This window comes from Nannospalax galili, unplaced genomic scaffold (genome assembly GCF_000622305.1).
Source record: "Nannospalax galili isolate Female #2095 unplaced genomic scaffold, S.galili_v1.0 scaffold601, whole genome shotgun sequence".
NCBI classification, from domain to species: domain Eukaryota; kingdom Metazoa; phylum Chordata; class Mammalia; order Rodentia; family Spalacidae; genus Nannospalax; species Nannospalax galili.
The window spans coordinates 782,314-804,517 of record NW_008345690.1 but is presented as its reverse complement, the minus strand read 5'-3'; the positions used below and the strand labels follow the sequence as shown (position 1 = coordinate 804,517).

The following is a 22,204-nucleotide window of genomic DNA, read 5'->3' as shown; positions in this document are numbered from 1 at the left end:
TATATATGTACTGAGTACTGAGATTGGACCCAGGGTCTCACATATGATAGACAAGTTTTCTACCACTGAATCATTCCCCTAGCTCTTGATGATTTTAATCTATTCACTGTCATAGCCCATTCTTTCACTTAGTGAATGATCACTGAATACTACTATGTATTAAGGGTAAGAGCAAAACCATTGCCTTCTTAAAACTCATGATTACTGAAAGGAGTCAAATAACACAAATGAATAAATAATTCAGGCAGAGATAAATATCAAGGTGATATATAAGGGAAAGGGATAGAGTGTGCCTGAGGAGAATTACTGTTTTCTGAGAAGACATTCTGAGAGCTGAGTAATAATTAAGAACTACAGCAAGAGCTCTATAGCCAGGAGAAATAGCAAACACAAAAGCCCTAAGATAGAAATGTGTGAGCAGTGTTTGAGGAGGGGGGCATGGACCACAGAAGATGGGGATGGAGGGGTTGGGACTTGCAGGCCATAGATTTCATCTTTGCAACTGGGAAGCAAATGAAGAACTATAAGATAGAGATGTCATGATCTAAAATACCTTTGAGATCACACTTGCTGCTACGTGAAGAATGAAATGAAGCAGTGGCAGTTCTCAGAGAAACTTCTTTATAGTGCTGCTCATCCTCTCTCTTCCTCTGTCCCCATATACCTGAGTGTGGCCTCTTATGTCCCTGTAAGTCATGGGCTACTTCAAAAGCACCCAAACTGGTCTCCCAGCTTCTATAGCTGTATTTTATTATTCATTTTTCATTGGTCTTATGTAGCCAAGGCTGGCTTCAAATTGGCTATGTAATGGAGGCTCATCTAGGACTCCTGATCTTTCTGCCTCTACTTTCCAACTGCAAGGATTTTAGCCTTGCACCACCATACCAAGATGGTAGTGCCCATCTCCCCCACAAATTTTCTGACCTTGTGTTTTATCTTTGCTACACAAACCTCGGCTCCTCTGGGCTGGGATTTAGCTCAGTGGTATAGCACTTGCCTAGCCTAAGGTCCTGGGCTCAATTCCCCCAAACCACAAAAACCTCAAGTATCACTGCCAACAAAGTAAATTCCAAAAAGAATATTCCACACTCTAATCCCAAACTACTTTTCTGTTCTCAAGTCCTACTAAATTTTATTTTTATGTTATGTGTATGAGTGTTTTGCCTGCATATAATGCACCCACCCATGCATGTGCATGCAATGTCTTCAAGAGCCAGAAGAAGGCTTTGGATCCCCAGGAACTGGAGTTGAGGACAGTTGTTAGTCATAATGTGAGTGTTGGGAACCAAACCCAGGTGTTCTGCAAGAACAGCAAGTGCTCTTAACCACTGAGTCATCTCTCCAGCTCCTGCTACCACTAATTTGATAGCCTCTGCTAGTCCACTCAATATGGTCTATCCTTCCCTGGACATCACTTTTTAAATTTTTATTATTGTGTGGGTATGATGTGTGTGAGTGTGAAGACATGAGTGTGCCATAGTGCACATGTGAAGGTCTGTCAGAGGATAACTTATGGGAGATGGCTCTCTCCTTCCCTGTGGGATCCTGGGATTGAACTTGGGTTGTCAGGTTTGAGGATGGCAAGTACATGTACCCACCGAGGCAATTCTCCAAGCCTGGACATAATTTACAATGCCAACATCCTACTTGTATAGTTCAGTTCACATTGACCATTTTCCTAATGTGTTTTTAATATTCAAATTATGCCTATTCTTCATAGTTAAGCATACATTCTTCTTGGTGATGCAGAGCAATATTTTTTACTATGACACAATACATTTTAACATCATGATTGAGTTTAAACAGGTTTTACAATTCTACATTTCACTTTATTTCATGCATTTGGTATTTTTATAACTATTTTCTTTTCAGAATGGCTCACTAAATCATATAGACTACTAATGAGTTTTGGCTTTCAGTTTGAAAACTTCTATCAGTGTACCTTCCAGACAATATTAACTGGTCACTAAACTAGATCACATTATTAAAATATGAACCTATAAATAAAAAACTGTAACAACCTTAACCTAAAGGATATAGTATACAGTCTGAATCATATTCTTAATCATCATTGAAGAAAAAGATAATAAACATAGCCATCATATTTATGAGTGAACCGGATCATGTTTAGGACCATTTTGTGTTCATCCTGCTTCAAATTGTAATTATGATGGTAAAAACGGCCAGTTTTCAATCACATTTTGACCCATGGTATCTGCTTTCCTGTCTAATGAAATTATAAAATATCCTTGTATGATGGGGTAACACAGAAACAACTCTGAAATTGTTAGTTTTCATCTTTCCCTCAGGGATATGTGAAGGTCTTTATCTATGGAGGAGAACCATTACTATTGGACTTCGTCCTCCTTCATCACAGTCATTTCTCCTCTGCCCAAGAAAGCATTATTAGTCCAGTGTCCTCATTTGGCCCTTTTGGCTTTGCCAAAGTTGCAATAAGGGTATGCCTGTGTTTCAATGAAATGGCATCTATTAAGGTTGAATGGCCTCTCCTGCAGTCAGTACTAAGATTCTTGACCATTAAAGTATTGTTAAAGTTGTCAACTCTGTTGAAAACATCATCAGTAATTTGAATTAAAAAAATTAAAAAAGCAATGAAGTGATCCAAAATCTGTGCTGAATAGCTTCTTCTCTGGCAAAGGACCAAACTCGTAAGATAAGCCAATGAACAAATTAAATTCTTAACACACCAATTGCAAAGACTTATTAGGTTTACCACGAGGTAATTCATACAGGTTCTGAGGAAAGCAGAATTATCTGAAAGCATTCTGCTTCCCCTCCACTTCTGCCTCCTAGACCTGTTAAGACCTATGCTAGGACTACAGGAACAGAGAGTACATAAGGAACAAATGCTCTGAAACAGATCATCATAACCAACATAGTTTTAGGAAGAGACCAGCTCTAGAGACCTCCAAGAAAAAGTCTGAATCTCTGCACCAATTTGGAAACCACCTAAAGCTCCTTAATGAGATACAGGCATCTGGGTAATGGTAGATTTGGGCAAAGTACCTGGGGGTCCTAGACCCCAAGTCTCCACCATGAGGCTTTGAGATATAGAAGACCCTCAACATTTGTTAGCTGCTGTCTCTTCAAAGCTAGAACCCAGGCCTTCAACAACTCTTACTACATGTGCCTCAGTAAAATACCCAACAAACTCAAAGAGCTTTACATGCAAGATTTTAAAGTGAACTAAAAAGAAATGAAGCTGTTTTGGGACATAAATATATATTAAGTGGCAAAATTTCAAGAATATGAATTACTTCAAGAATGTCATTTCAGAATAAAGATAAAACTGAACTGCTGTTTTGATACTGGGTTACTTTCCTCATTTAAAATCACATTCCAAGGCAGATGACAAGTAAAGCCAAAAATCTCATTCATCTTAAAGGATATAAGAGCTATGCTAACCCTTTTCATTAACACTATAAATAAATACTGTGCCTTGAAAAGAATTATCAAATAATATTAGATGGAGACCTAAAAATATAGTAACAGTATAGGCTTAAACTTTAAAACATTCCCATGCAGTCTTCCTGCAGTCTTCCTCCTGTAAACCTCCCTGTGTCTTTCTAGATCATGAGCTGGTAACTTTTCAAAAGTAGAGCATTATTAAATTTGATTTTTCTTTTGCCCCTGACCCTCTGATACATGCTGCTAAATTACAATTTTATTTCCAGTGATAAATATCCCTTTGAAAAATCTATCATGGAAGAGTTAATCCTTAGTCACCTTTTCAGTGCAGCTTTAGGGAACAGACAGGGTGTCAGATAAAATCATGATGAAAAAGGGAGAAATCAGCTTTTCCATGTCTGTCAGCAGAGGATGATGGAGACATGCCTAAGTAAGGCCCTAGCATAAGACATCTGTAACATTACACCTGTGCTATAGTAAGACACTATAAATAAACTTACAGGGTTTATCAGAGTAATACAATGAGGGATAAACATATCATCTCTGTATTTTCTGTTATGAGTAAGTCAGAAATGATATGCATTAATAAATAACATTTACTCAAAGACTTAAAAGTTCTTACCCACATAGTTACTAAAGAGTCTTGTGTTAAAAGTTTTGCCAGGTTTCTAATAGAGGTCTAACAAGGGTCACATCCATATGGATGAAATAATTAGAAAATTCATGCTTATCAGTATTTAATCCATGTGGTCCAAGATATACTCTAACTTTGCTGTGCTGTTTTGTTTTTTGAAACAGGCACTTGCTCTGTAGCCCAGGTTAACCTTGAACTTATGATCCTCCTATGCTTCAGATTCCCAAATGCCAGGAGTTTCAAGATTGTGCCACCATGCCTGGCACTCTAAGCTTTTATCTTATTTTATTGCAGTGCTCATGATAGAACCCATGGCTTTGTGCACGCGGGCCTTCTATCACCAAGCTACATACGTGGCCCTTATGGCCCAATATATCGTAAAGTTCAGTATCGGGTTTTATTGTCAGAGTTCTTAGAACGCTCAGTTATTCTCTTTGTGCCACATTTAACTAGTCAGACAATTTCCTTAATATACCAGACATACAAGGCAGAAAAGAGATTTTGTTTTAATAGAGAATCTCTTGCTGAACTGCTCTGCCACTAACAAAATATCATAACTAGACCACTGAACTGTGAGTTCCAGATTTATCCTTCACACAATATTAAAGCCATCACCTACTGTATATGCATCAAATGCCAGGCACTGAAGATACTAAATTGAAAAAAAACACAAAAAAAAAACAAAAAAACACCCGAATCCTTGCCTTGGAGGCAACCACAGTAATTTGATAGAAGAGCTGTGAACAAATAATTACAATCAGTCTTAAAAGAGGAGCTAGAAACAGATCATGTACGAAGTGGTGAAAACCACTTTCTTTGAAGGACTATCTAAGTCTTTTTTCAAGAGTATCTGACATTTAAACTCAGTTTGTAAAAAGGCAAGTAGGATAGCCAATCTTTAAGATCCTTCATCTAAAAACAATAATGGTGTGACGAAAAGTTGGTTATTATACCTTGCTTGCCAAAAATGGCTGGAATGGCTGTTACTAATCTAATCTCTATACCCCACCCCCGAAAAGGAAATCTTTAACAACTGTGTTTTCTCCCAAACTTGTCCTTTTCCTGTATTACTCTTCTCAGTAAATGCTAATGCTACCTAAACCTTAACTATCCATCACCAGCTAATCACTAATTCCTACTGTTTCTACTCCACGCTCTCTGTCTGTTCTGTCTCTATGGCCACCACTATCTCGTTCCTGTATAATCCCAATAGCTTTCAAAAGCATTTATGCCTCTGTATCTTTCTCCCAGCCAACCAATTCCTGACACTGTAGCCAAAATGCTCTTTCCATGTCTGATCATATGATAGCCCATTTTAATATGAGTAACCACTACCTCTCAGGATAAGTCAACTCGTCAGTATAGTTGGCAAGACTACTCAAAATCTGGCCTGGCTTACCTCTTGCTATAATCTTTCATACTCATATTGAACCTCATGCAGTTTCCTGAGTTTACAGTGCTGGCTCACTATCCTCTGCAGAGCCTTTCAAGACTCTTCAGAGGGGAGTTAAGTGGCCTTCCAAAATGATCTTTCAGCACCCTCTAATAAGAGCCCCCTGCTGCTCTGTTACCCTGCTTACTGCTGTCTCTCTCCCCCCTATGAAACCATGAGTTCCTTAAGGACAGAAACTATCTCAAACATTCTTCTATTTCCTATGAAAAGTACTCCATCTTCCTGGCAATGATATGTAGCTCATGATTGGTAAGCATTTGTTGAATGCATGAATAAATGAACAAACTGCAAAGAAAGATTCAAGGCACTCCAGTATGTCATGTTTATTACCTACTCCAGAAACCCAATCCTTTAGCTAGAACATATTTTAAGACATGAGCCTATCACAGTTAATGTGTTCTCAAAGAAAATTTTCCCTTCAACTTAAATTCAAATGGGCTTAAAACCCAGTCTACTTTTATAATAAATTCACTTTTAAGTAGTTTTTTTTTCAGAAAATACAATGTATGAGAATCATGACAAGTTACACATTTTACAAATACGATCACAACTATATATGCACTATCAGAATGGTAAGTTTGCTCTCAACTGTAAGTGAAGGCTGCACCTCATCACTGACTCACCGATTCTTTTCCAGCTCATTGTGTGTAGATCTAAAAGAAGGAAAAAAGAGAGCATTAGCCATGCTTGTTAATAAGGCTACAGAAAGGGGGATTAGCTTAGTTACTAATAAACCACAACCAGTGAATTTAATAATGCAACATATGGTCAGACCTCACTCAACTAACAAAAACAGTCTATATTCTATAAACATGCTGAAACTGGATTTTCATTGTTAGTCTAAAAAATTAATACTACCACATCCTCCTCTACTTATAGTGTATTTTGATTTGCAGATATGTCAGAAATTTTAATTCAAACATAATCCTATTTTCATTTTTAAAAGGATGTGTATGAATCCTCCCTCTACTACCACCTTCCTTCCTATGCCTTTTTTTTTTTTTTTTTTTTTTTGGTCTTTTTGAGACAGGGTCTCCCTGTAGCCCCAGCTGTCCTGGAACTCACTATGTAGACCAGGCTGGCCTTGAACTCACAGAGATCCACCTGCCTCTGCCTCCCGAGTGCTGGGATTAAAGGCGTGCACCACCACGCTTCCTAGGCCTTTGTTTTTTGCTTCTGGCAACACTGGCAATTGAACCCTGGGCAGGCATTAAGCATGGCAGGCATTCACCTACCTAGTCCTAAACACAGGGGAAAGTGCAGGCTAGTAGAGAAAGAAACAGATCGCTATGTGGCACCAGCAAACTCAACCTTTCCTGAATTTTGTGCAACGTATAAACAAAAAGTTACACAAGGAAGAAAGGCACACCAGTGGAATTTTAAAAAGATATACATTAATAAAATCAAGAAATATGCTTTTAAAGACTAGAAAGATACAACTCAGAATGCTAGCAAGTTATTTCCTTTCAGTAAGTTTTTTCTGTGTCTTTTTACATTTATTTATCTTGTGTGTATATATGTAGGTGCCTATGTGCCCCAAAAGCACATGTGGAAGTCAGAGATCAACTTCAGGAGCCAGTTCTCTCCTTTTATCTTACCAATCCTTGGTAACGTTTTTCATTTTGCCTCTGAGTATTTTTATGTTACTTACCTATTCAATAAGTATCTACCAAACACTATCTGCCAAACAGTGTGATAAACAGTTAAAACATCATTTTATTTCTAAAATGACCTTTTTTTAAAAAAAAAAAAAAAAGGAGGCAGTCTTCTTGAGACAGAGTATTGCTACTATGTAGTTCAAATTGGCTTCAACTAGTATTCTCCTGCCTCAGCTTCTTAAGTGCTGGTATTACAGGCATGCACTACCATTCCTGTAACAACCCCTGCTTTTAAACACTGAGGCTTAGACAGGTCAAGATGCACATTCTCATTCCAAGAGGATAAGCAGTACACATGAATCACATCCAGGGCTGTTACTCCAAACCCGAAGTTCTTAACCTTGTGGTGAGAAGCAATACTGAATAAAGATGAAGGGCACAGAATCTAGGCCAGACTGCCTGGACTTAAACATCGCATGGCCTTAGTATAAAGTCCCTTAATTTCTCTGTGCTGTTTCCTCACTGTCAACTAGAAAAAAAAAAACACAGTTAGCCCTCTATCTATGGTTCCACATCTGAGGATTCAACCAGCTGCAGATGAAAATATTTGGAAATAGAATTGCGTTTATTTTGAATATGGGCAGACTTAAAAATTATTCCCTAGACAATACAGTATGTATGTTAACTATTTGCATAGGATTTACACTGTGCTATGTATTAGAAATAATCTAATAGAAATGACAAAGAATACAGGAACAGATTACATGCAAATTTTATATATGGTGCTAAGGCATCAGCAGATTTTGCTTATGTGTGGTGGTTTGGGAACTAATCCCTAAGCGACACTAAGAGGTGGGCACACTTGTCTCAAGTGATTGGGACAGGGGCTGACAAGTTTACACTAAACAGCAAAACATAATAAACTTGTTAGCAAGTTTTAGAATTATGTTAGACTAGTTTCCTTGAATAAATGTACTTTTGTAATAATTCAGCATCAACAACATGAATTTTATAAAGGAGAATTTAAGTTTTTACTACTAGAACTAAAACTTGGGATCATTTTACATGTTCTGTTGTGCATGTGTGTGTGTGTGTTTCTGTGTGTCAGTGTTACTTGTAGCCCAGGCAGCCTCAAATTCACTGTGTAGCTGAGGATGATCTTAAACTTTTGATCATCTTGCCTCCACCCCAGAAGTGCTGGAACTAGAGACTGAACCCAGTGTCTCCTGCATGCTAGGTAAGCACTCTCCATCTGTGCTACATCCCCATATCACATTTATATAGTCTCATTAATGTCAAATGCTTTCAAAATCTTACATTTCCAACTGCCTTAGTTTTATTTTTTTCCCCAGTGGGTATGAAATACTCAGGGTCACAATCCTAACAAGTATTTTTGTGAGTCACAATTTGTGGAGAAATTTTATCTACTGCCTCAATTGAACAGTCCAAAGTCTTTTGCTTTATTAGCAGTTTCATAAAGTTCCATGGGATGCAAAAGACTGATACTCATTTCAAACAGATTTTAATAAAAGGACTTTGCCCTCAAAAAAGGTAAAAAAGAATCTTTTCAAGAGATCAGCCAAATATATGTACAATTCAAATGGAAGAAATGATAAAAAACAGCACTTGTAACTTTACAAAGACTAAATGCTCAAAACTCAAAAAATTACAATGAAATTTCTACCACTATATATTAAGTTTTGATTGTTCTTTTTTGAGTAAAAATGCTAAAGCAAGAGAGAAAATGGCATGTTTTCAATTTTTATTTATTTATTATTAATATTCAATGTGTACATGCATGCCATGGTGCACATGCAAAGTCAGAGGGCAACTCTGTGGAGTCAGTTTTCTCCACCCTCCTTTACATGGGTTCTGGGGACTGAACACAGGTCAATTAGGCTTGTGCAGCAAAAGCTGTCTCAATGGTCTCAAAATGGCACAAAGTTTTTTTGTTTTTTTTAGATGCCTGATCCCAATTTTAAACACACACACACACACACACACACACACACACACACACACACACACACTGGTCCTTCTCTAAGTGCTCTCTCCTTGGGTTTTTTTTTTTTTTTTTTTTAATTTCAAAATCAAGCTGGGCATGGTGGCACATGCCTTTAATCCCAGCGCCTGAGAGGCAGAGGCAGAAGGATTTCTGTGAATTGGAGGCCAGCCTGCTCTACATAGTGAGTTCCAGGCCAGCTGAGGCTACATGCTAAGACCCCTTCTCAAAATAAAATAATTATTTTTTCAAAATCAACAATGAGAATTTCTGCACCCTCTTGGCAAGCAAGTTTTCATTTAATTGCCTTTCTCTAAGAAAAAAGTTAAGGACAAGTAAAACAAAAATAGGAGACAATTTATACATAAAATTGTATAGTATAAGATCAATAGAAACAACAATTTATAGTAGATTCTATAAACTTATTCTAAACAATCTGGCAATCCCACTGACAGCCACAGATGCAAAAGAGAATATATTCAACGATAACCAGTTATGGAACTCCAATACTACACTGAGCCTATTATAAAAAGGTAGGGCCAAAAGAGCATAATCTGACCCACCACTGTGAAGAAAATTAAAACAGCAGGTTCTTTGTACCTCTCCTGAGCAGACTCAGTATTTGTCTTATTAAAAAAAGAAAAGAAGCTAAGAATCTGAACCTTTTCACCAAAGTAGGAAATGCATGTCACATTTAGTTATACCACCATGAAATTTAACAAGATTTCCAAGAAACAAAATGATCACACACATACTAATGATTACCACAGGGCCATAATTTCCACTCCTACTTTGTTACATGTAATATCATGTCAACAAATATTGAATACTTACAATATTCAAAGCTGTCTTAGGCTATAGAGAATCAGAGTTTCCAGTTGGTAAATTTTTACACGTATAGGAGTAATTATAACCCAAATTAAAATAAAAATATGCAGAAAGATAAAAATTGTCATAGGAGTTCAAAGATGGCAGAGTTTACTTCCACAGGGGACTATCGAGAAAATTGTAGAAAAAGGTAGCATTTGATGTAGGACTTAAATGATGGGCACATTCTACATTGGGAAACTCTAGAATCTGCTAATGGGATGCTATTCCAACTCGAAAGGATAAGATAAGCAGACAAACAGTGCTGTGACATCTATAGCAACTCCAGGGAGCACTGCAGAGAAGCAAAGACCCATGGCGTTAGAGAACACTTAGAGTTTAGTATTAACTCTGTCACTCACACTAGCTGTAGAACTGTGGGATAGACTAACTTGATTCCGTTTCCTTATTTGTAAAACTTGAATATTACCACATGCCTTGGCTAGATTGTTGTTGAGAACTAAAGACAAATTATTGCAAAAGAATCCAGCACATTAGCTACTGCTAATATTTTTATTTTTGTTTTTATTTGGGGGCTAGCCTGAAACTCCATATCCACCTGCCTCAGTCTCCCAAGCACTTGAATTATACTCCATACCACTCTGCCTAGGGTAATTTTATTTTTTAATAAAACTAAAAATATACTATTCAAAAACACTGTTGAGCATACTAAATAGGACAATTTGACAGGTTTTCAACAGCACTTAAAATTTGCTTTGAAAAAAGGATGGTACAAAGTTTAGCAACATGACAGAGAAAGATGCCTACACACTGGGCATCCAGGCCTAGACACTGAACCTCTCCATTCACAGGGACCAAGAAGTTTTCCATTATTTTTCTATTACTCTTATACAGCCCCAGTATGCCTTTACCTATGCCCCACAGAAAATGTAAAATACCTGATTGAATTTCTAGAGATAAAAATCACAGTCTGGGAAGTTTTTTTTTAAAGTACTATAATAACAAATATTCTCAAACTAAAAATATGCAACTGTATTTTAAATGTAAATTTGAAACTCTGTATATCTACTATAATTTTTGAGTGTTATTTACTGATAAAAGTATACTACCAAGCTTCAACAATGTGAAATTTGTCACTGTTGCTGTAATGTGAGTTTGGCATCCAGTCCCTTTCCAAATTCTCCAACCAATACAAAGTTCTTCAATATAATCATGCTATTTTTTTTAAAAGAAAGCAATGCTAATAAAAAAATCTTCAAACAAAAGTGCCTAACTATACAAAGAGAATAGTTCAAACAATGCTAGTAAAAGGTGTGTAACTGGATATATTGCACACCAGTACACTTAGGAACAACCCTTCTGCTTCTTTGACAACCTATGGATCCAACCAAGCCCTTCCAATAAGGTGTCATGGAAAAATTCAATTCTAACTTCTCTGTAAGGTTCAGATATTCTGAAAATTTTACTCAGTTGGCTGAATTTTTTCCTTCAAATAAAATGCACCTCTGAGAGCAAAGCAACAGTCTTCCTTTAAGATGCCTTTCCTCTGCTTAACCATTTCCAAGAAAAGACATTTCTATCATTTAGCACTGAATCTATTTTTAAATCAGTAACACCCCTTTAAGAAAGACATCTTGGGCCAGGTATAGTGGCACACGCCATTGATCCTAGCACTCAGGAGGCAGACAGGCGGATCTCTGTGAGTTTAAGACCAGCCTGGTCTACATAGTTGAGTTCCTGGCCAGCTGGGGCTACAGGGAGACCTTATTTCAAAAAGATCAAAGAAAGAAAGAAAAAGAAGACAGAGACATCTTGGGGCTGGAGAGATGGCTCAGGGGTTAAGAGCATTTGTAGAGGACTGGGTTCAAATCCCAGCACCCACATGGCAGTTAACAACCATCTGTAACTCCACTTCCAGGGGATCTGGTGCCTTCTTCTGACCTCCATGGGCATTGCACAACACAGGTACACCTACTTAGATACATGCATAAACAGAAAGTAGAAATAATAAGTACAATATACAAAAAAGAAAGACATCTTATGTATTCCTCATTTGAGTGAGCACTATTATCTCAACTAGTTTTCACCGACTGCAACACAGCTCAAATTCATAAACTTTTCATTACTTGGGCTGTAGTTTGGCAATAAGGAAGGCTGGCAGCCAACGAGCTGAAGGACAGTACTGAACCTGCATAAGATGGTGCAGCTGGCTCAAAAGTATTGCTTCCATGAAGGGAAAACAAAAGATCTCATTATAAGAATTCATACTGTCTTCAAGCAACAGGGAAGACATCTATTCTTGTTAATTAATGAGCCAACCTTCAATTAGTTAACATTTTTTGTTTCATTTACTTTCTAAACCTTAGAGTAACTAATACTAATGGATGCTGCCCTCCATGCAATGATGTGAACACAATCTATGAAGTCAAATGAGTGTCTTCTAACTGGTACCTGAAAGTTTGAGCAAAGAAAACCTACAGGAATTAGTAAAGGAATAAAACTCTGAAGTACACTTATTATTACTCTTTTTAAACATTTTTTGAGATGCACCACACCCAGTTGTGGTTTTGTTGGGGTGTTTTTTTGTCTTTTTGAGACGGGGTCTCCCTATAGCCCCAGCTGGCCTAGAACTTACTATGTAGATCAGGCTGGCTTTGAACTCATAGAGATCCGCCTACCTCTACCTCCAAAGTGCTGGGATTAAAGGTGTATGCCACCAAGCCTGGCTCACACCCAGTTTTTAAAAAAACTTTATTTATTTTTATTTTATGTGAATGAGTGTATTGCCTGCATGTGTGTAAGTGCACCTGTGTCGTGCAATGCCCACAGAGGTCAGAAGAAGGCGTCGGATACCCTGAACTAGAGGTACAGATGGTTGTTAGCCACCATGTGGGTGCTGGGAATCAAACCTGGGTCCTCTGCAAGAGCAGTCAGTGCTCTTAACCACTGAACCATCTCTCCAGCCCCCTGTTTTTACTCAGTTTTTTAAACAGTATTTTTGTCCATGGAAACACCAAAGGTATATCCAATTTTTAAAGAAAAAGCCATAAACATTATAAAACTTAAAATCTGTAAACTTTTGGGGGGAAAAGTCTAAAGAATGTATTTTTTCCTTAATGACAAAAACCACAACCACCACAATAACTGTACCCATAAAACCACAAATGTAGCCGGGCGTGGTGGCGCAGCACTCGGGAGGCAGAGGCAGGTGGAGCTATCTCTGTGAGTTCAAGGCCAGCTTGGTCTACATAGTGAGTTCCAGGACAGCTGGGGCTACAGGGAGACGCTGTCTCAAAAGACCAAAAAAAAAAAAAAAAAGAAAAACACAAATGAAAAAGACATACAAACTGTAATAATTTTTCCTTAAAACTTAAATATCAAGGCGGGAGTGGTGGTGCACGCCTTTAATCCCAGCACTTGGGAGGCAGAGGCAGGTGGATCTCTGTGAGTTCAAGGCCAGCCTGATCTACATAGTGAGTTCCAGGACAGCTCGGGCTACAGGTAGACCCTGTCTCAAAGAGACCAAAAAAAAAAAAAAATTAACTGAATATAAGCATACTTTATTTTTATTACAATTTATTTATTAATTTGAGGGGAGGGAGGGGACAGACAACCTGCAGACACTCTCCTTCTACCATATGGACCCCGGGAGCCAAACCCAGGTCTTTAGGCTTGGTGGAAAATGCTTTCCCCACTGAGCCATCTCTCTGGCCCCTGTGCACACCTTATGACTCATCATTCATTCATAGCTAAACCAAACTAATATACAAGAGAATGGTCATATATCATTATTTGTAACAGCCCCAAATTAGAAATTCAAATGCTTATCATTAGTCAAATGGATGGATAGAACTGGGGATATAGTTCATCTGGCAAAGTGCTTGCCTACCGTGTACAAAAGCCCTGGGGCTGGGCACGGTGGCACACACTTGGGAGGCAGAGGCAGGTGGATCTCTGTGAGATCAAGGCCAGGTGGTCTACATAGTGAGTTTCAGGCCAGTTGGGGCTACAGGGAGATCCTCTCAAACAAAACAAAACAAAACAAAAGCCCTGAGTTTGAGTCTTACCACTGTATAAACCAGGTATGGTGGTGCATTTCTAAAATCCAAGCACTGGGAAAGTACAGGCAAGAAGATCAGAAATTCAAGGTTGTCCTCAGCTAACATATCAAGTTCAAGGCAAGCCTGGGTTACATGAGACATTGTTTCAAAAAAAAGTCAGAATGAATAAAATTATGATTCATACAATGTTCACCCACTGCTGTGCTACTATCCAGCAATGAGAATGAACAAATCATCAAACATATGAAATAATCGCCACAATTTACCACAGCACTGAATTTAAAGAGCCAGACACACAAAAAAGCAAATAGCGCACAACTCCATTCATGTACAATTTTAAACTAGCAAAATTAATTTATGATATAAAAAATAGGGGCTGAGTCAGGTGTGTCATTGCACACCTTTTAATCCTAGCACTCAGGAGGCAGAGGCAGGAAGATCTCTGTGAGATGGAAGCAAGCCTGTTCTACGTAGAGGGTTTCAGACTAGCTGGGGCTATAGGAAGATCCTGTCTCTTAAAAAAAAAAAAAAGTGGGGGGTGGAGTTCGAAGATGTAGCTTGGGGTGCAGAACCTAGTCAGCAGGCATCTGAGGCCCTGGCAGAAGAGTGGCTATCCTGGGAAAGGAAACAGTAACTGGAAGGCAGGGGAGGGCATCGAAGAGTAGGTTATAAAAGTCTGAGTACTGAAAAAATCCACTGAGCTCTCACACTCTTCTATATATACATTTTATTAAAAAGTTTTTAAAAAATCACAAACTGTGTTCTACAAAATCAATTCTTATTTCAAGTATAGCAAACACCTCAATTTAAATGTGACAAATCTTTTGGCATACAACATAAACACCTCTAGTCACACACTTACTTTGTACTGGATAATGTTAGTAAATTTAAATGCACCGAAGTTATTCAGAGTAAGTTCTCTAATCATAATGTTGTTAAATTAGAAACAACAAGATAACTAGCAGAACCACAGCACCTGGGACACAGACCACAGATGAAAGAACAAACCACAGGGAAATCCAAAACATTCCGACTGAGTGAGAACATAGCAAAATGTGTTGGATGTAGATAAAACAGTCATTGGAAATAGTTTTAAATAACTGATATAAAAATAATGTAACAGGAGCTGGAGAGATGGCTCAGTGGTTAAGAACACTGGCTGTTCTTGCAGAAGACCCGTGTTTGAATCCCAGCACCCACATGGCAGCTAACAACTGTCCATAACTCCAGTTCCAGGGAATCCAACAGCCTCTTCTGTCCTCCGAAGGCACTGCACGACACGGTGCACTTACCTATATGTAGGCATAACACTCATAGACATAAAATAAAATTTAAAAAAAAAGAAAAAAAATACTACATACAAAAATTTGCTAGATACAGCTAAAGCTGTGCTTAGCAAAAGCTGTTTAGCTATAGATCTTTATGTTGGGGTGGAGCGGTACATAGGTTCAAAATCAGTGATCTGAGATTCTACCTTAAAAGCTAGGAAATAGCCAGGTGTGGTAGTGCACGCCTTTAGTCCCAGCACTTGGGAGTCAGAGACAGGTGGATCTTTGTGAGTTCAAGGCCAGCCTGGTCTACACAGTGAGTTCCAGGATAGCTGGGGCTACAAGGAGACCCATCACCACTAGAGGAGGCTACAGGCATTTTTTTCAAGATTTATTTCATGTTTAATTCCGTGTGTGTGTACACATGAGTGCAAAAGTACCTGAAAAGTCAGAAGAGGGCATCAGATCCCTCAGAGCTGGAGTTACAGGCGGTTGTGCGCTACCTCATGTGGGCGTGGGTACTGAACTCGGGTCCTCTGCAAGACCAGCAAGTGCTTTTAAATACTGAGCTACCTCTCCAGCTCCTATGATAGGCATGGTTTAAGGACAGGGCAGGGAAGCTGCTAAATATCTCATGATGCTCAACACAGATATCTGACCTAAAATCTCAACAGTGCTGAGGTTGAGAAACTCAAATAGAGAAAAGAAATAAAGCCTAGAAAGAAAAGAAAGAGAAAATGATAAACAATAATGAATACTAATTAACCTAAAAGCTGACTTTTAAAAAAAGTCAATACAATTGATAAACGAGTTCTAGGACTGATTAAAAAAAAAAAAAAGACAAAGCTAGGCATGGGGCATATGCCTATAATTCCAGGACCTAAGAGGTAGAGGCAGGAGGATCAGGAATTCAGGGTAAGACTCAGAGTAGAAGGCTAGCCTGGGCTACATATGACTCTGTCTCAAAACCACAACACAAAGACAAAAATTTTAATATGAAAAAAAACGGTATCATAAAAGAGTACATATCAATACAAACTCCTACCAACATTACAAGGATAAGAGGTAATCTCAGTATTTGGGATGCAGCAGGATCTTGAGTCTGAGTTCAGCCTAGGCTACACAGAAAATTAAAAGCTTGCCTGGGCCACACAGTAAGACCCAGCCACAAAACAAAACAAGGTGGAGCTGGAAATGCAGCTCCAGGGAAGAATGCACATATAGTGTTCTCAACATCCTTAATTTCAATCCCCAGCACAACAAAGAAAAAAATTTCACTCTATGCCAATCATGTTTGTCCATATTCTCTAAATTTGAAAACCTATATACAGAAAATAAATGAATTCTCAAAACTCATTAGCCCTGAATACCCTCACTTGTATTAAAGTGAATTCATAACAATTTTTTAAAACACCTTTATACAAAGAAAACTCTAGGTCTATATGTCTTCATTAGCAAAATTTACTGAGAGTTCAAGGAATAAAGAAAACTAATCCTACAAAAAAATCTTTATAAAATAAAAAAATGAACATTTCCTAAATAATTTTATGAGGCTATATTAGCTTGATACCAAAACCTGACAAATAACATTGAAAACAAAAACAAAAACAAAACACAGGCTAGTAGCTCTCATGGATATAGACATATTAATAAAATTCTTCAAAATATTAGCAAATTCAACAAACAGTATATGGAAAATACCACCATTTTGTAATAATCTCTCTGATTTTATGCTTCCTCCTAGGCAAAGTTCCAAAACCTTGGAATTATCTGGAGTGGCTCTATTGTTCATAGTGGCCCCTAGACCTCACCTGAGTTTTTGCTAAGGAGAGGTCTTGGGATGACAGGTGATCATGGAGAGAAGATCAACTGTGTGACTAGGGATTGAGGCTTGACTAATACAACAGCCTAATCTCTAAGGAGAGGAGAGGTAGTAGGGAATGAGTTCTAGCACACAACCCATCATTCAATTGACAATGTCTACATAAAGATACTCCTAAATAAAAGCTCTAGAACCTGAGGCTTGAATGCGCTTCCAGGTTGGTGAACACATCACGTGACAGGAAGGTAAGTCCCTTCTATGTGAAGAGGGCACAGAATCAATGTCCAGACCCTTTCAGATCTCACTCTGGATGTCTTCATTTGGCCCTGACCTAGAGTAGCATTCATAATAAAACTTACAATCTTAATCAAAGAGCTTTCCTCAGTTCTGAGTAATACTAGATAATTACTGAACTCAAAGCAGGAGGAGAACAGACTCCTGAATTATAGCTAGTTGGTCAGAATTACAGTGATTTGGGGACTCCTGAACTTGTGGTTGATGTGTAGTAAAGTCAGACAGTTTGAGGCCTGAACTCTTCCTTTGTCTTTCCTTCTTTGTTTTTTCAGACAGGGTCTCCCTGTAGCCCCAGTTGGCCTAGAACTTGCTATGTGGACCAGGCTGGTCTTGATCTCACAGAGATCCACCACAGGGTGTCTTCCTCAATTGCTCTCCACCATACTGATTCCATTAGCCTGGCTGCCTGCAAACCCCAAGAATCCTCTGTCTTTGCTTTCCTCCATTTTCAAATGTTCAAGAAAAAACTATCTCCAATGAATACAGATGTTACAAATAAAATGAAAAGATTTTCAAACATCTCTGAATCAGTCTCACATAAAGCAATCAACTAAGCCTAAGTTTCTTCAAAAGTCTTCTCAAAGATATATCAACACCTCACCAAAAAATACTTCAATTTCTGTGAGTTTGCTCAAAATGTATAACCATTCATTGTTTACTGAGTATCTACACTGAGCTCTGAGTTCACATTAGCCTTCTGCAGAAAGTAAATAAGGCAGTACTTTTTTAAGAAACTAATCATGGGGCTGGAGAGATGGCTCAGTGGTTAAGAGCACTGGCTGCTCTTGCAAAGGACTGGGGTTCAGTTCCCAGCACCCACATAGTGGCTAACAACCATCCATAATTCCAGTTCCAGGGAATCCAATGCCCTCTTCTGATCTCCAAGGGCAACTGCATAACACAGGTACACTTACATACATGCAGGCAATATACTCATACATATAAAATAAAAATAATATATATATATGTCTTTTTCAGACAGGGTCTCCCTGTAGCCCTAGCTGTCCTGGAACTCACTGTGTAGACCAGGCTGGCCTTGAACTCACAGAAATCTGCCTGCCTCTGCCTCCCGAGTGCTGGAATTAAAGGCATGCACCATGCCTGGCTAAAAAAAATTTTTTTAAAAATGCAAAGCCACACACCACACATTTCAGGCATTTGGCAGACAGGAAAGCAGAACACTAACACACAAAATTTCAGGTTTGGGCCAGTGAGTCTCAATTTTTAAGCAAATTATTACTAAAAACTCTTTGCTAATCTCAGAGCACAGATCTCAAGGCCTTAATTTACATTCTAGCTCTATGTATGGATGTTACCTGACATACAAGTCTAGCTTTCTTCTCCAAAAAAAAATGACAAAATAATTCCATTTCATAGAATTTTCTGAAACCCAAATAAGATGACAATGTGTGTTAAAAGATTTTATATGCACAACTAGCATGTATTAAATCCAAGTCTTAACTACTATTGTTTATTGAAAATGGAGTCCACCTTTTTTTTTTTTCTTTTTTCTCTTTGAGACAGGCTGGCCGAAGATGTACGATGCTCCTGCCTCAGCCTTCCAAGGTCTGGAATTATAGGGATACATCTCTGTGCCCAGTGGAGTATACCCTTTGACAGACAATTCTAAGTCCTCATGCTTACAAATACAAAGGTACAACGGTGTTCATAGCAGCCCTCTTTGGACTGATCTAAAAATACTAAATGGCTTCAAGAGATGATTGGCTCATAAACTATGGTACATACACAAAGCAGAATATCTTACAGTAATTTAGGATGTCATAAATATACAAATAAGAAAACAATGTTTAAACAATGGAAGAAAATGGACCTAGTAATAAACTTCCTCCCAAGTTCTTATACCCATAGATCAATGCATCTTCCAACCCTCATCAGAAAAATCCGCCTTTTGCAGTAGATGGTGATAAACACACAGGGCCTAGGACCTAGTCAGTCACAGGTTTGGGGCCTAGTCAACAGTATCTCTTGACCTGGAGTTACAGACAGTTGTTAGCTGCCATGTGGGTATTGGGATTCGAATCCCGGTCTTCTGCAAGAACAGCCAGTGTTCTTAACTGCTGAGCCATCTCTCCAGCAACTAGAGCACTGACTTCTTGAAGAGGACCTGGATTCAATTCCAAGCACCCACATGGTGGCTAACAGCCTCCATAACTCCAGTTCCAGAGGAATTCAATGCCCTCTTCTGACCTCAGTCGGCACTGCATGACATAGGTGCATCTCCCTACATTCAGGCAACATACTCATATACATAAAATATTTTTTAAAATATACTTGTTTAGAAGAACTAATATACTTCATTTCAAATTTGGACATTTTAATTCCTCAAATACTACATATTGTTTGCCTTTCCCAATGTACTATCATTAACCTCCCTTAGAACACAAGAGTATTAAAAGTTTGCTAGAGCAAGAGTTGCATTTTCTTCCAATCTAATATGGTACTTGACACAAAACAAACTAGTTTCCCTTTAAAACAGTCTATCTGGAGTTTGAAAATCTTCTGTTCTTTGAAAAGTACCTACTGTGTGCAGAATGCTGTGACAGGTCATAGAGATAGATGTTAAGGCAGCACTTGGGAGGTGGAGGCAGGAATACCAGAAATTTGAGGCCAGCCTGTGCTCTATTTCAAACAGAAAGAAGAGGAAAGCAGAAGAGACTCAAACCTTGCCCCTATGGAATTTTTAGTCCAAGGAATGGGCCACACATGCAAAAAACAATTGACTGTATTTCTACAAGTATAATGAACATTATAAAGAAAAAGTAGGGGCTGGAGAGATGGCTCAGTGGTTAAGAACACTGGCTGTTCTTGCAGTAGACCTGGGTTCAAATCCCAGCACCCACATGGAAGCTAACAACTGTCCGTAACTCCAGTCCCAGGGGATCGATAGCCTCTTCTGTCCTCCACAGGCATTGCACGACACAGGTGCACTTACCTACATGCAGGCAATATACTCATACACATAAAATAAAAATAATAAATTTTTTAAAGTTCAAAAAAAAGTAGGGGTGTAATGAAATCTATAAAAATCTGATTTACTGCCAAGCATGTTGGCCCATGCCTGTAATCCCAGAACTTGGTAGGTATAGGCAGGAGGATCTGGAGTTCAAGGACAGTCATGGCTTCAAAGCACGTTTTTGCTACATGAAACCCTGTCTGAAAAAAAGACCTGATCTACTACAGCAGAAGAGAAATGGTTTCCCCTAGGAAGTTATGACTATACTGAAGGAAGACAGAGATAATCTGGCAAAGAAAGGAGAAATGATTGCCAATAGGGGACAGAATATATACAAGACCCTGGGGTGGAAAGAACACGATGGGCCTAACGCACTGGAAGAAAGGCAGCCAACATAATCTACCAGAATTGTGACTCAAGTGTACCAGGGCTTAAGTGATTGAGCTGTTCAGATGAGAGGGTGGCTGAGACCAAGAGAATACCAGTACAGTCAAGAGAAAAGACACAAAACAGATAAAAGAGAAAAGACAACATACTCAGGAGCTATTCAGGAAGAAATCACACGTTACAATGAAGCCAGGCTCATTCAGTAGAGCTTTGAAGATGATCTTGAGATCTTTCAGTTAAGAGACAAAACAATGAAGCTGAGGTTTGGGGCTTTGATGTTGCCAATGAGACAGGTATTACAACAAGGTTCTCTAACAGCAGTGATATCTTGGCAAATTTAATTTTAGGAACTGTGCCAAAAAGTTGTGACCAAGATTACAGTAAAACCAAGCATGTGTTTGAAAAATAATTATATATTATAGGCCCTACCTCCCAACTGTGAGATAAAATGACTAGGATCTGCAAGGTACATATTTGTAATATTACATTATATCATTTATTTTCTTTCCTTTGTACTTCTGTGAAAATATGACTTCAAGACTTAGGGGGAAGAGGAAGAAGGAATTTATGTTATGAATCACTGAACTCCCAGAATAAATTTACAGAATAACATTTTATATCAGGAATATCACAGTATACCTGAGAACATTAGGGGGAAAGTCAGCTACTATATCTTAAAGACACTACAGTACCAGATAAATATTGCTTCGTTGTGACATGATATCACAGCACTGGTAGCATATCAGTGTTAGGCTGGGGAGACAGCTCAGTGGCAAGGTACTTAGCTAGCATATGCAAAGCCATGGGTTCAATCCCCAGTATCCCAAAACTGAAAAGGCATTAGTGTTTAAGATGTACAGTAGGAACAACAACTTCTACACCGGTAGCTTTGTAATCAGGAACTAACATAACACATATACTCTATTACTTTCCTTGTTTCAGATGATAAACTGAAATTTCCACAAGTCACCTTTCTGTTTCATGTAACCAATACAGTAAAAATCTGCTCAATCCAATAGTAAGCTTGAAGTTAATAGGAAGCCTACAGTGCCTCCTTAAAAATAAACTATTTCCAAAATACCCCAGTATTAGAATTTTGTATATTCAGCTCTGTTCCTTCCATGAAGCAGAAAAATAAATAGCTAAGGAGAAATCGTATCTAGTGTTTTACTTTAACAAACTAGTTCTCCTTTGTCTGATCCAGCCTAACCAACCCAGGAGTAGACTACCTTAAGATAAAATACTCTAAAATCAATTTCTTTTTCTTGAAACTGATTGTTATTTAAATCCCCAGGAAAAATGATCTATCTCTGTTTGAAGTGGTTCATAGTATGTATATTCTCCCTTGGGTACTATCAGAACCCAAAGATGTTTATGGTTTTACAAATTATCTGACATGCATAAAACACAGCAATTAATATTGTGGTCTTACACAATATAGAAGAATCCTAGTA

The 22,204-nt window shown here is 38.3% G+C and overlaps 1 protein-coding gene across 3 annotated transcripts in view; it reads right to left on the bottom strand.

The window, feature by feature from the left end:
* Mxi1 (MAX interactor 1, dimerization protein) overlaps nucleotides 1-22,204 on the bottom strand; it is an 80,741-nt gene that overhangs the window by 36,487 nt on the left and 22,050 nt on the right. For 2 of the 3 annotated variants that reach the window (XM_029567655.1, XM_008841764.2), the window contains exon 3: nucleotides 6,140-6,169. The exons of the other annotated variant lie outside the window; for it this stretch is intronic. In XM_029567655.1, the coding sequence (XP_029423515.1) occupies nucleotides 6,140-6,169 (30 nt within the window). The remainder of the gene's footprint in view (nucleotides 1-6,139; nucleotides 6,170-22,204) is intronic. 3 annotated transcript variants of the gene reach the window in all.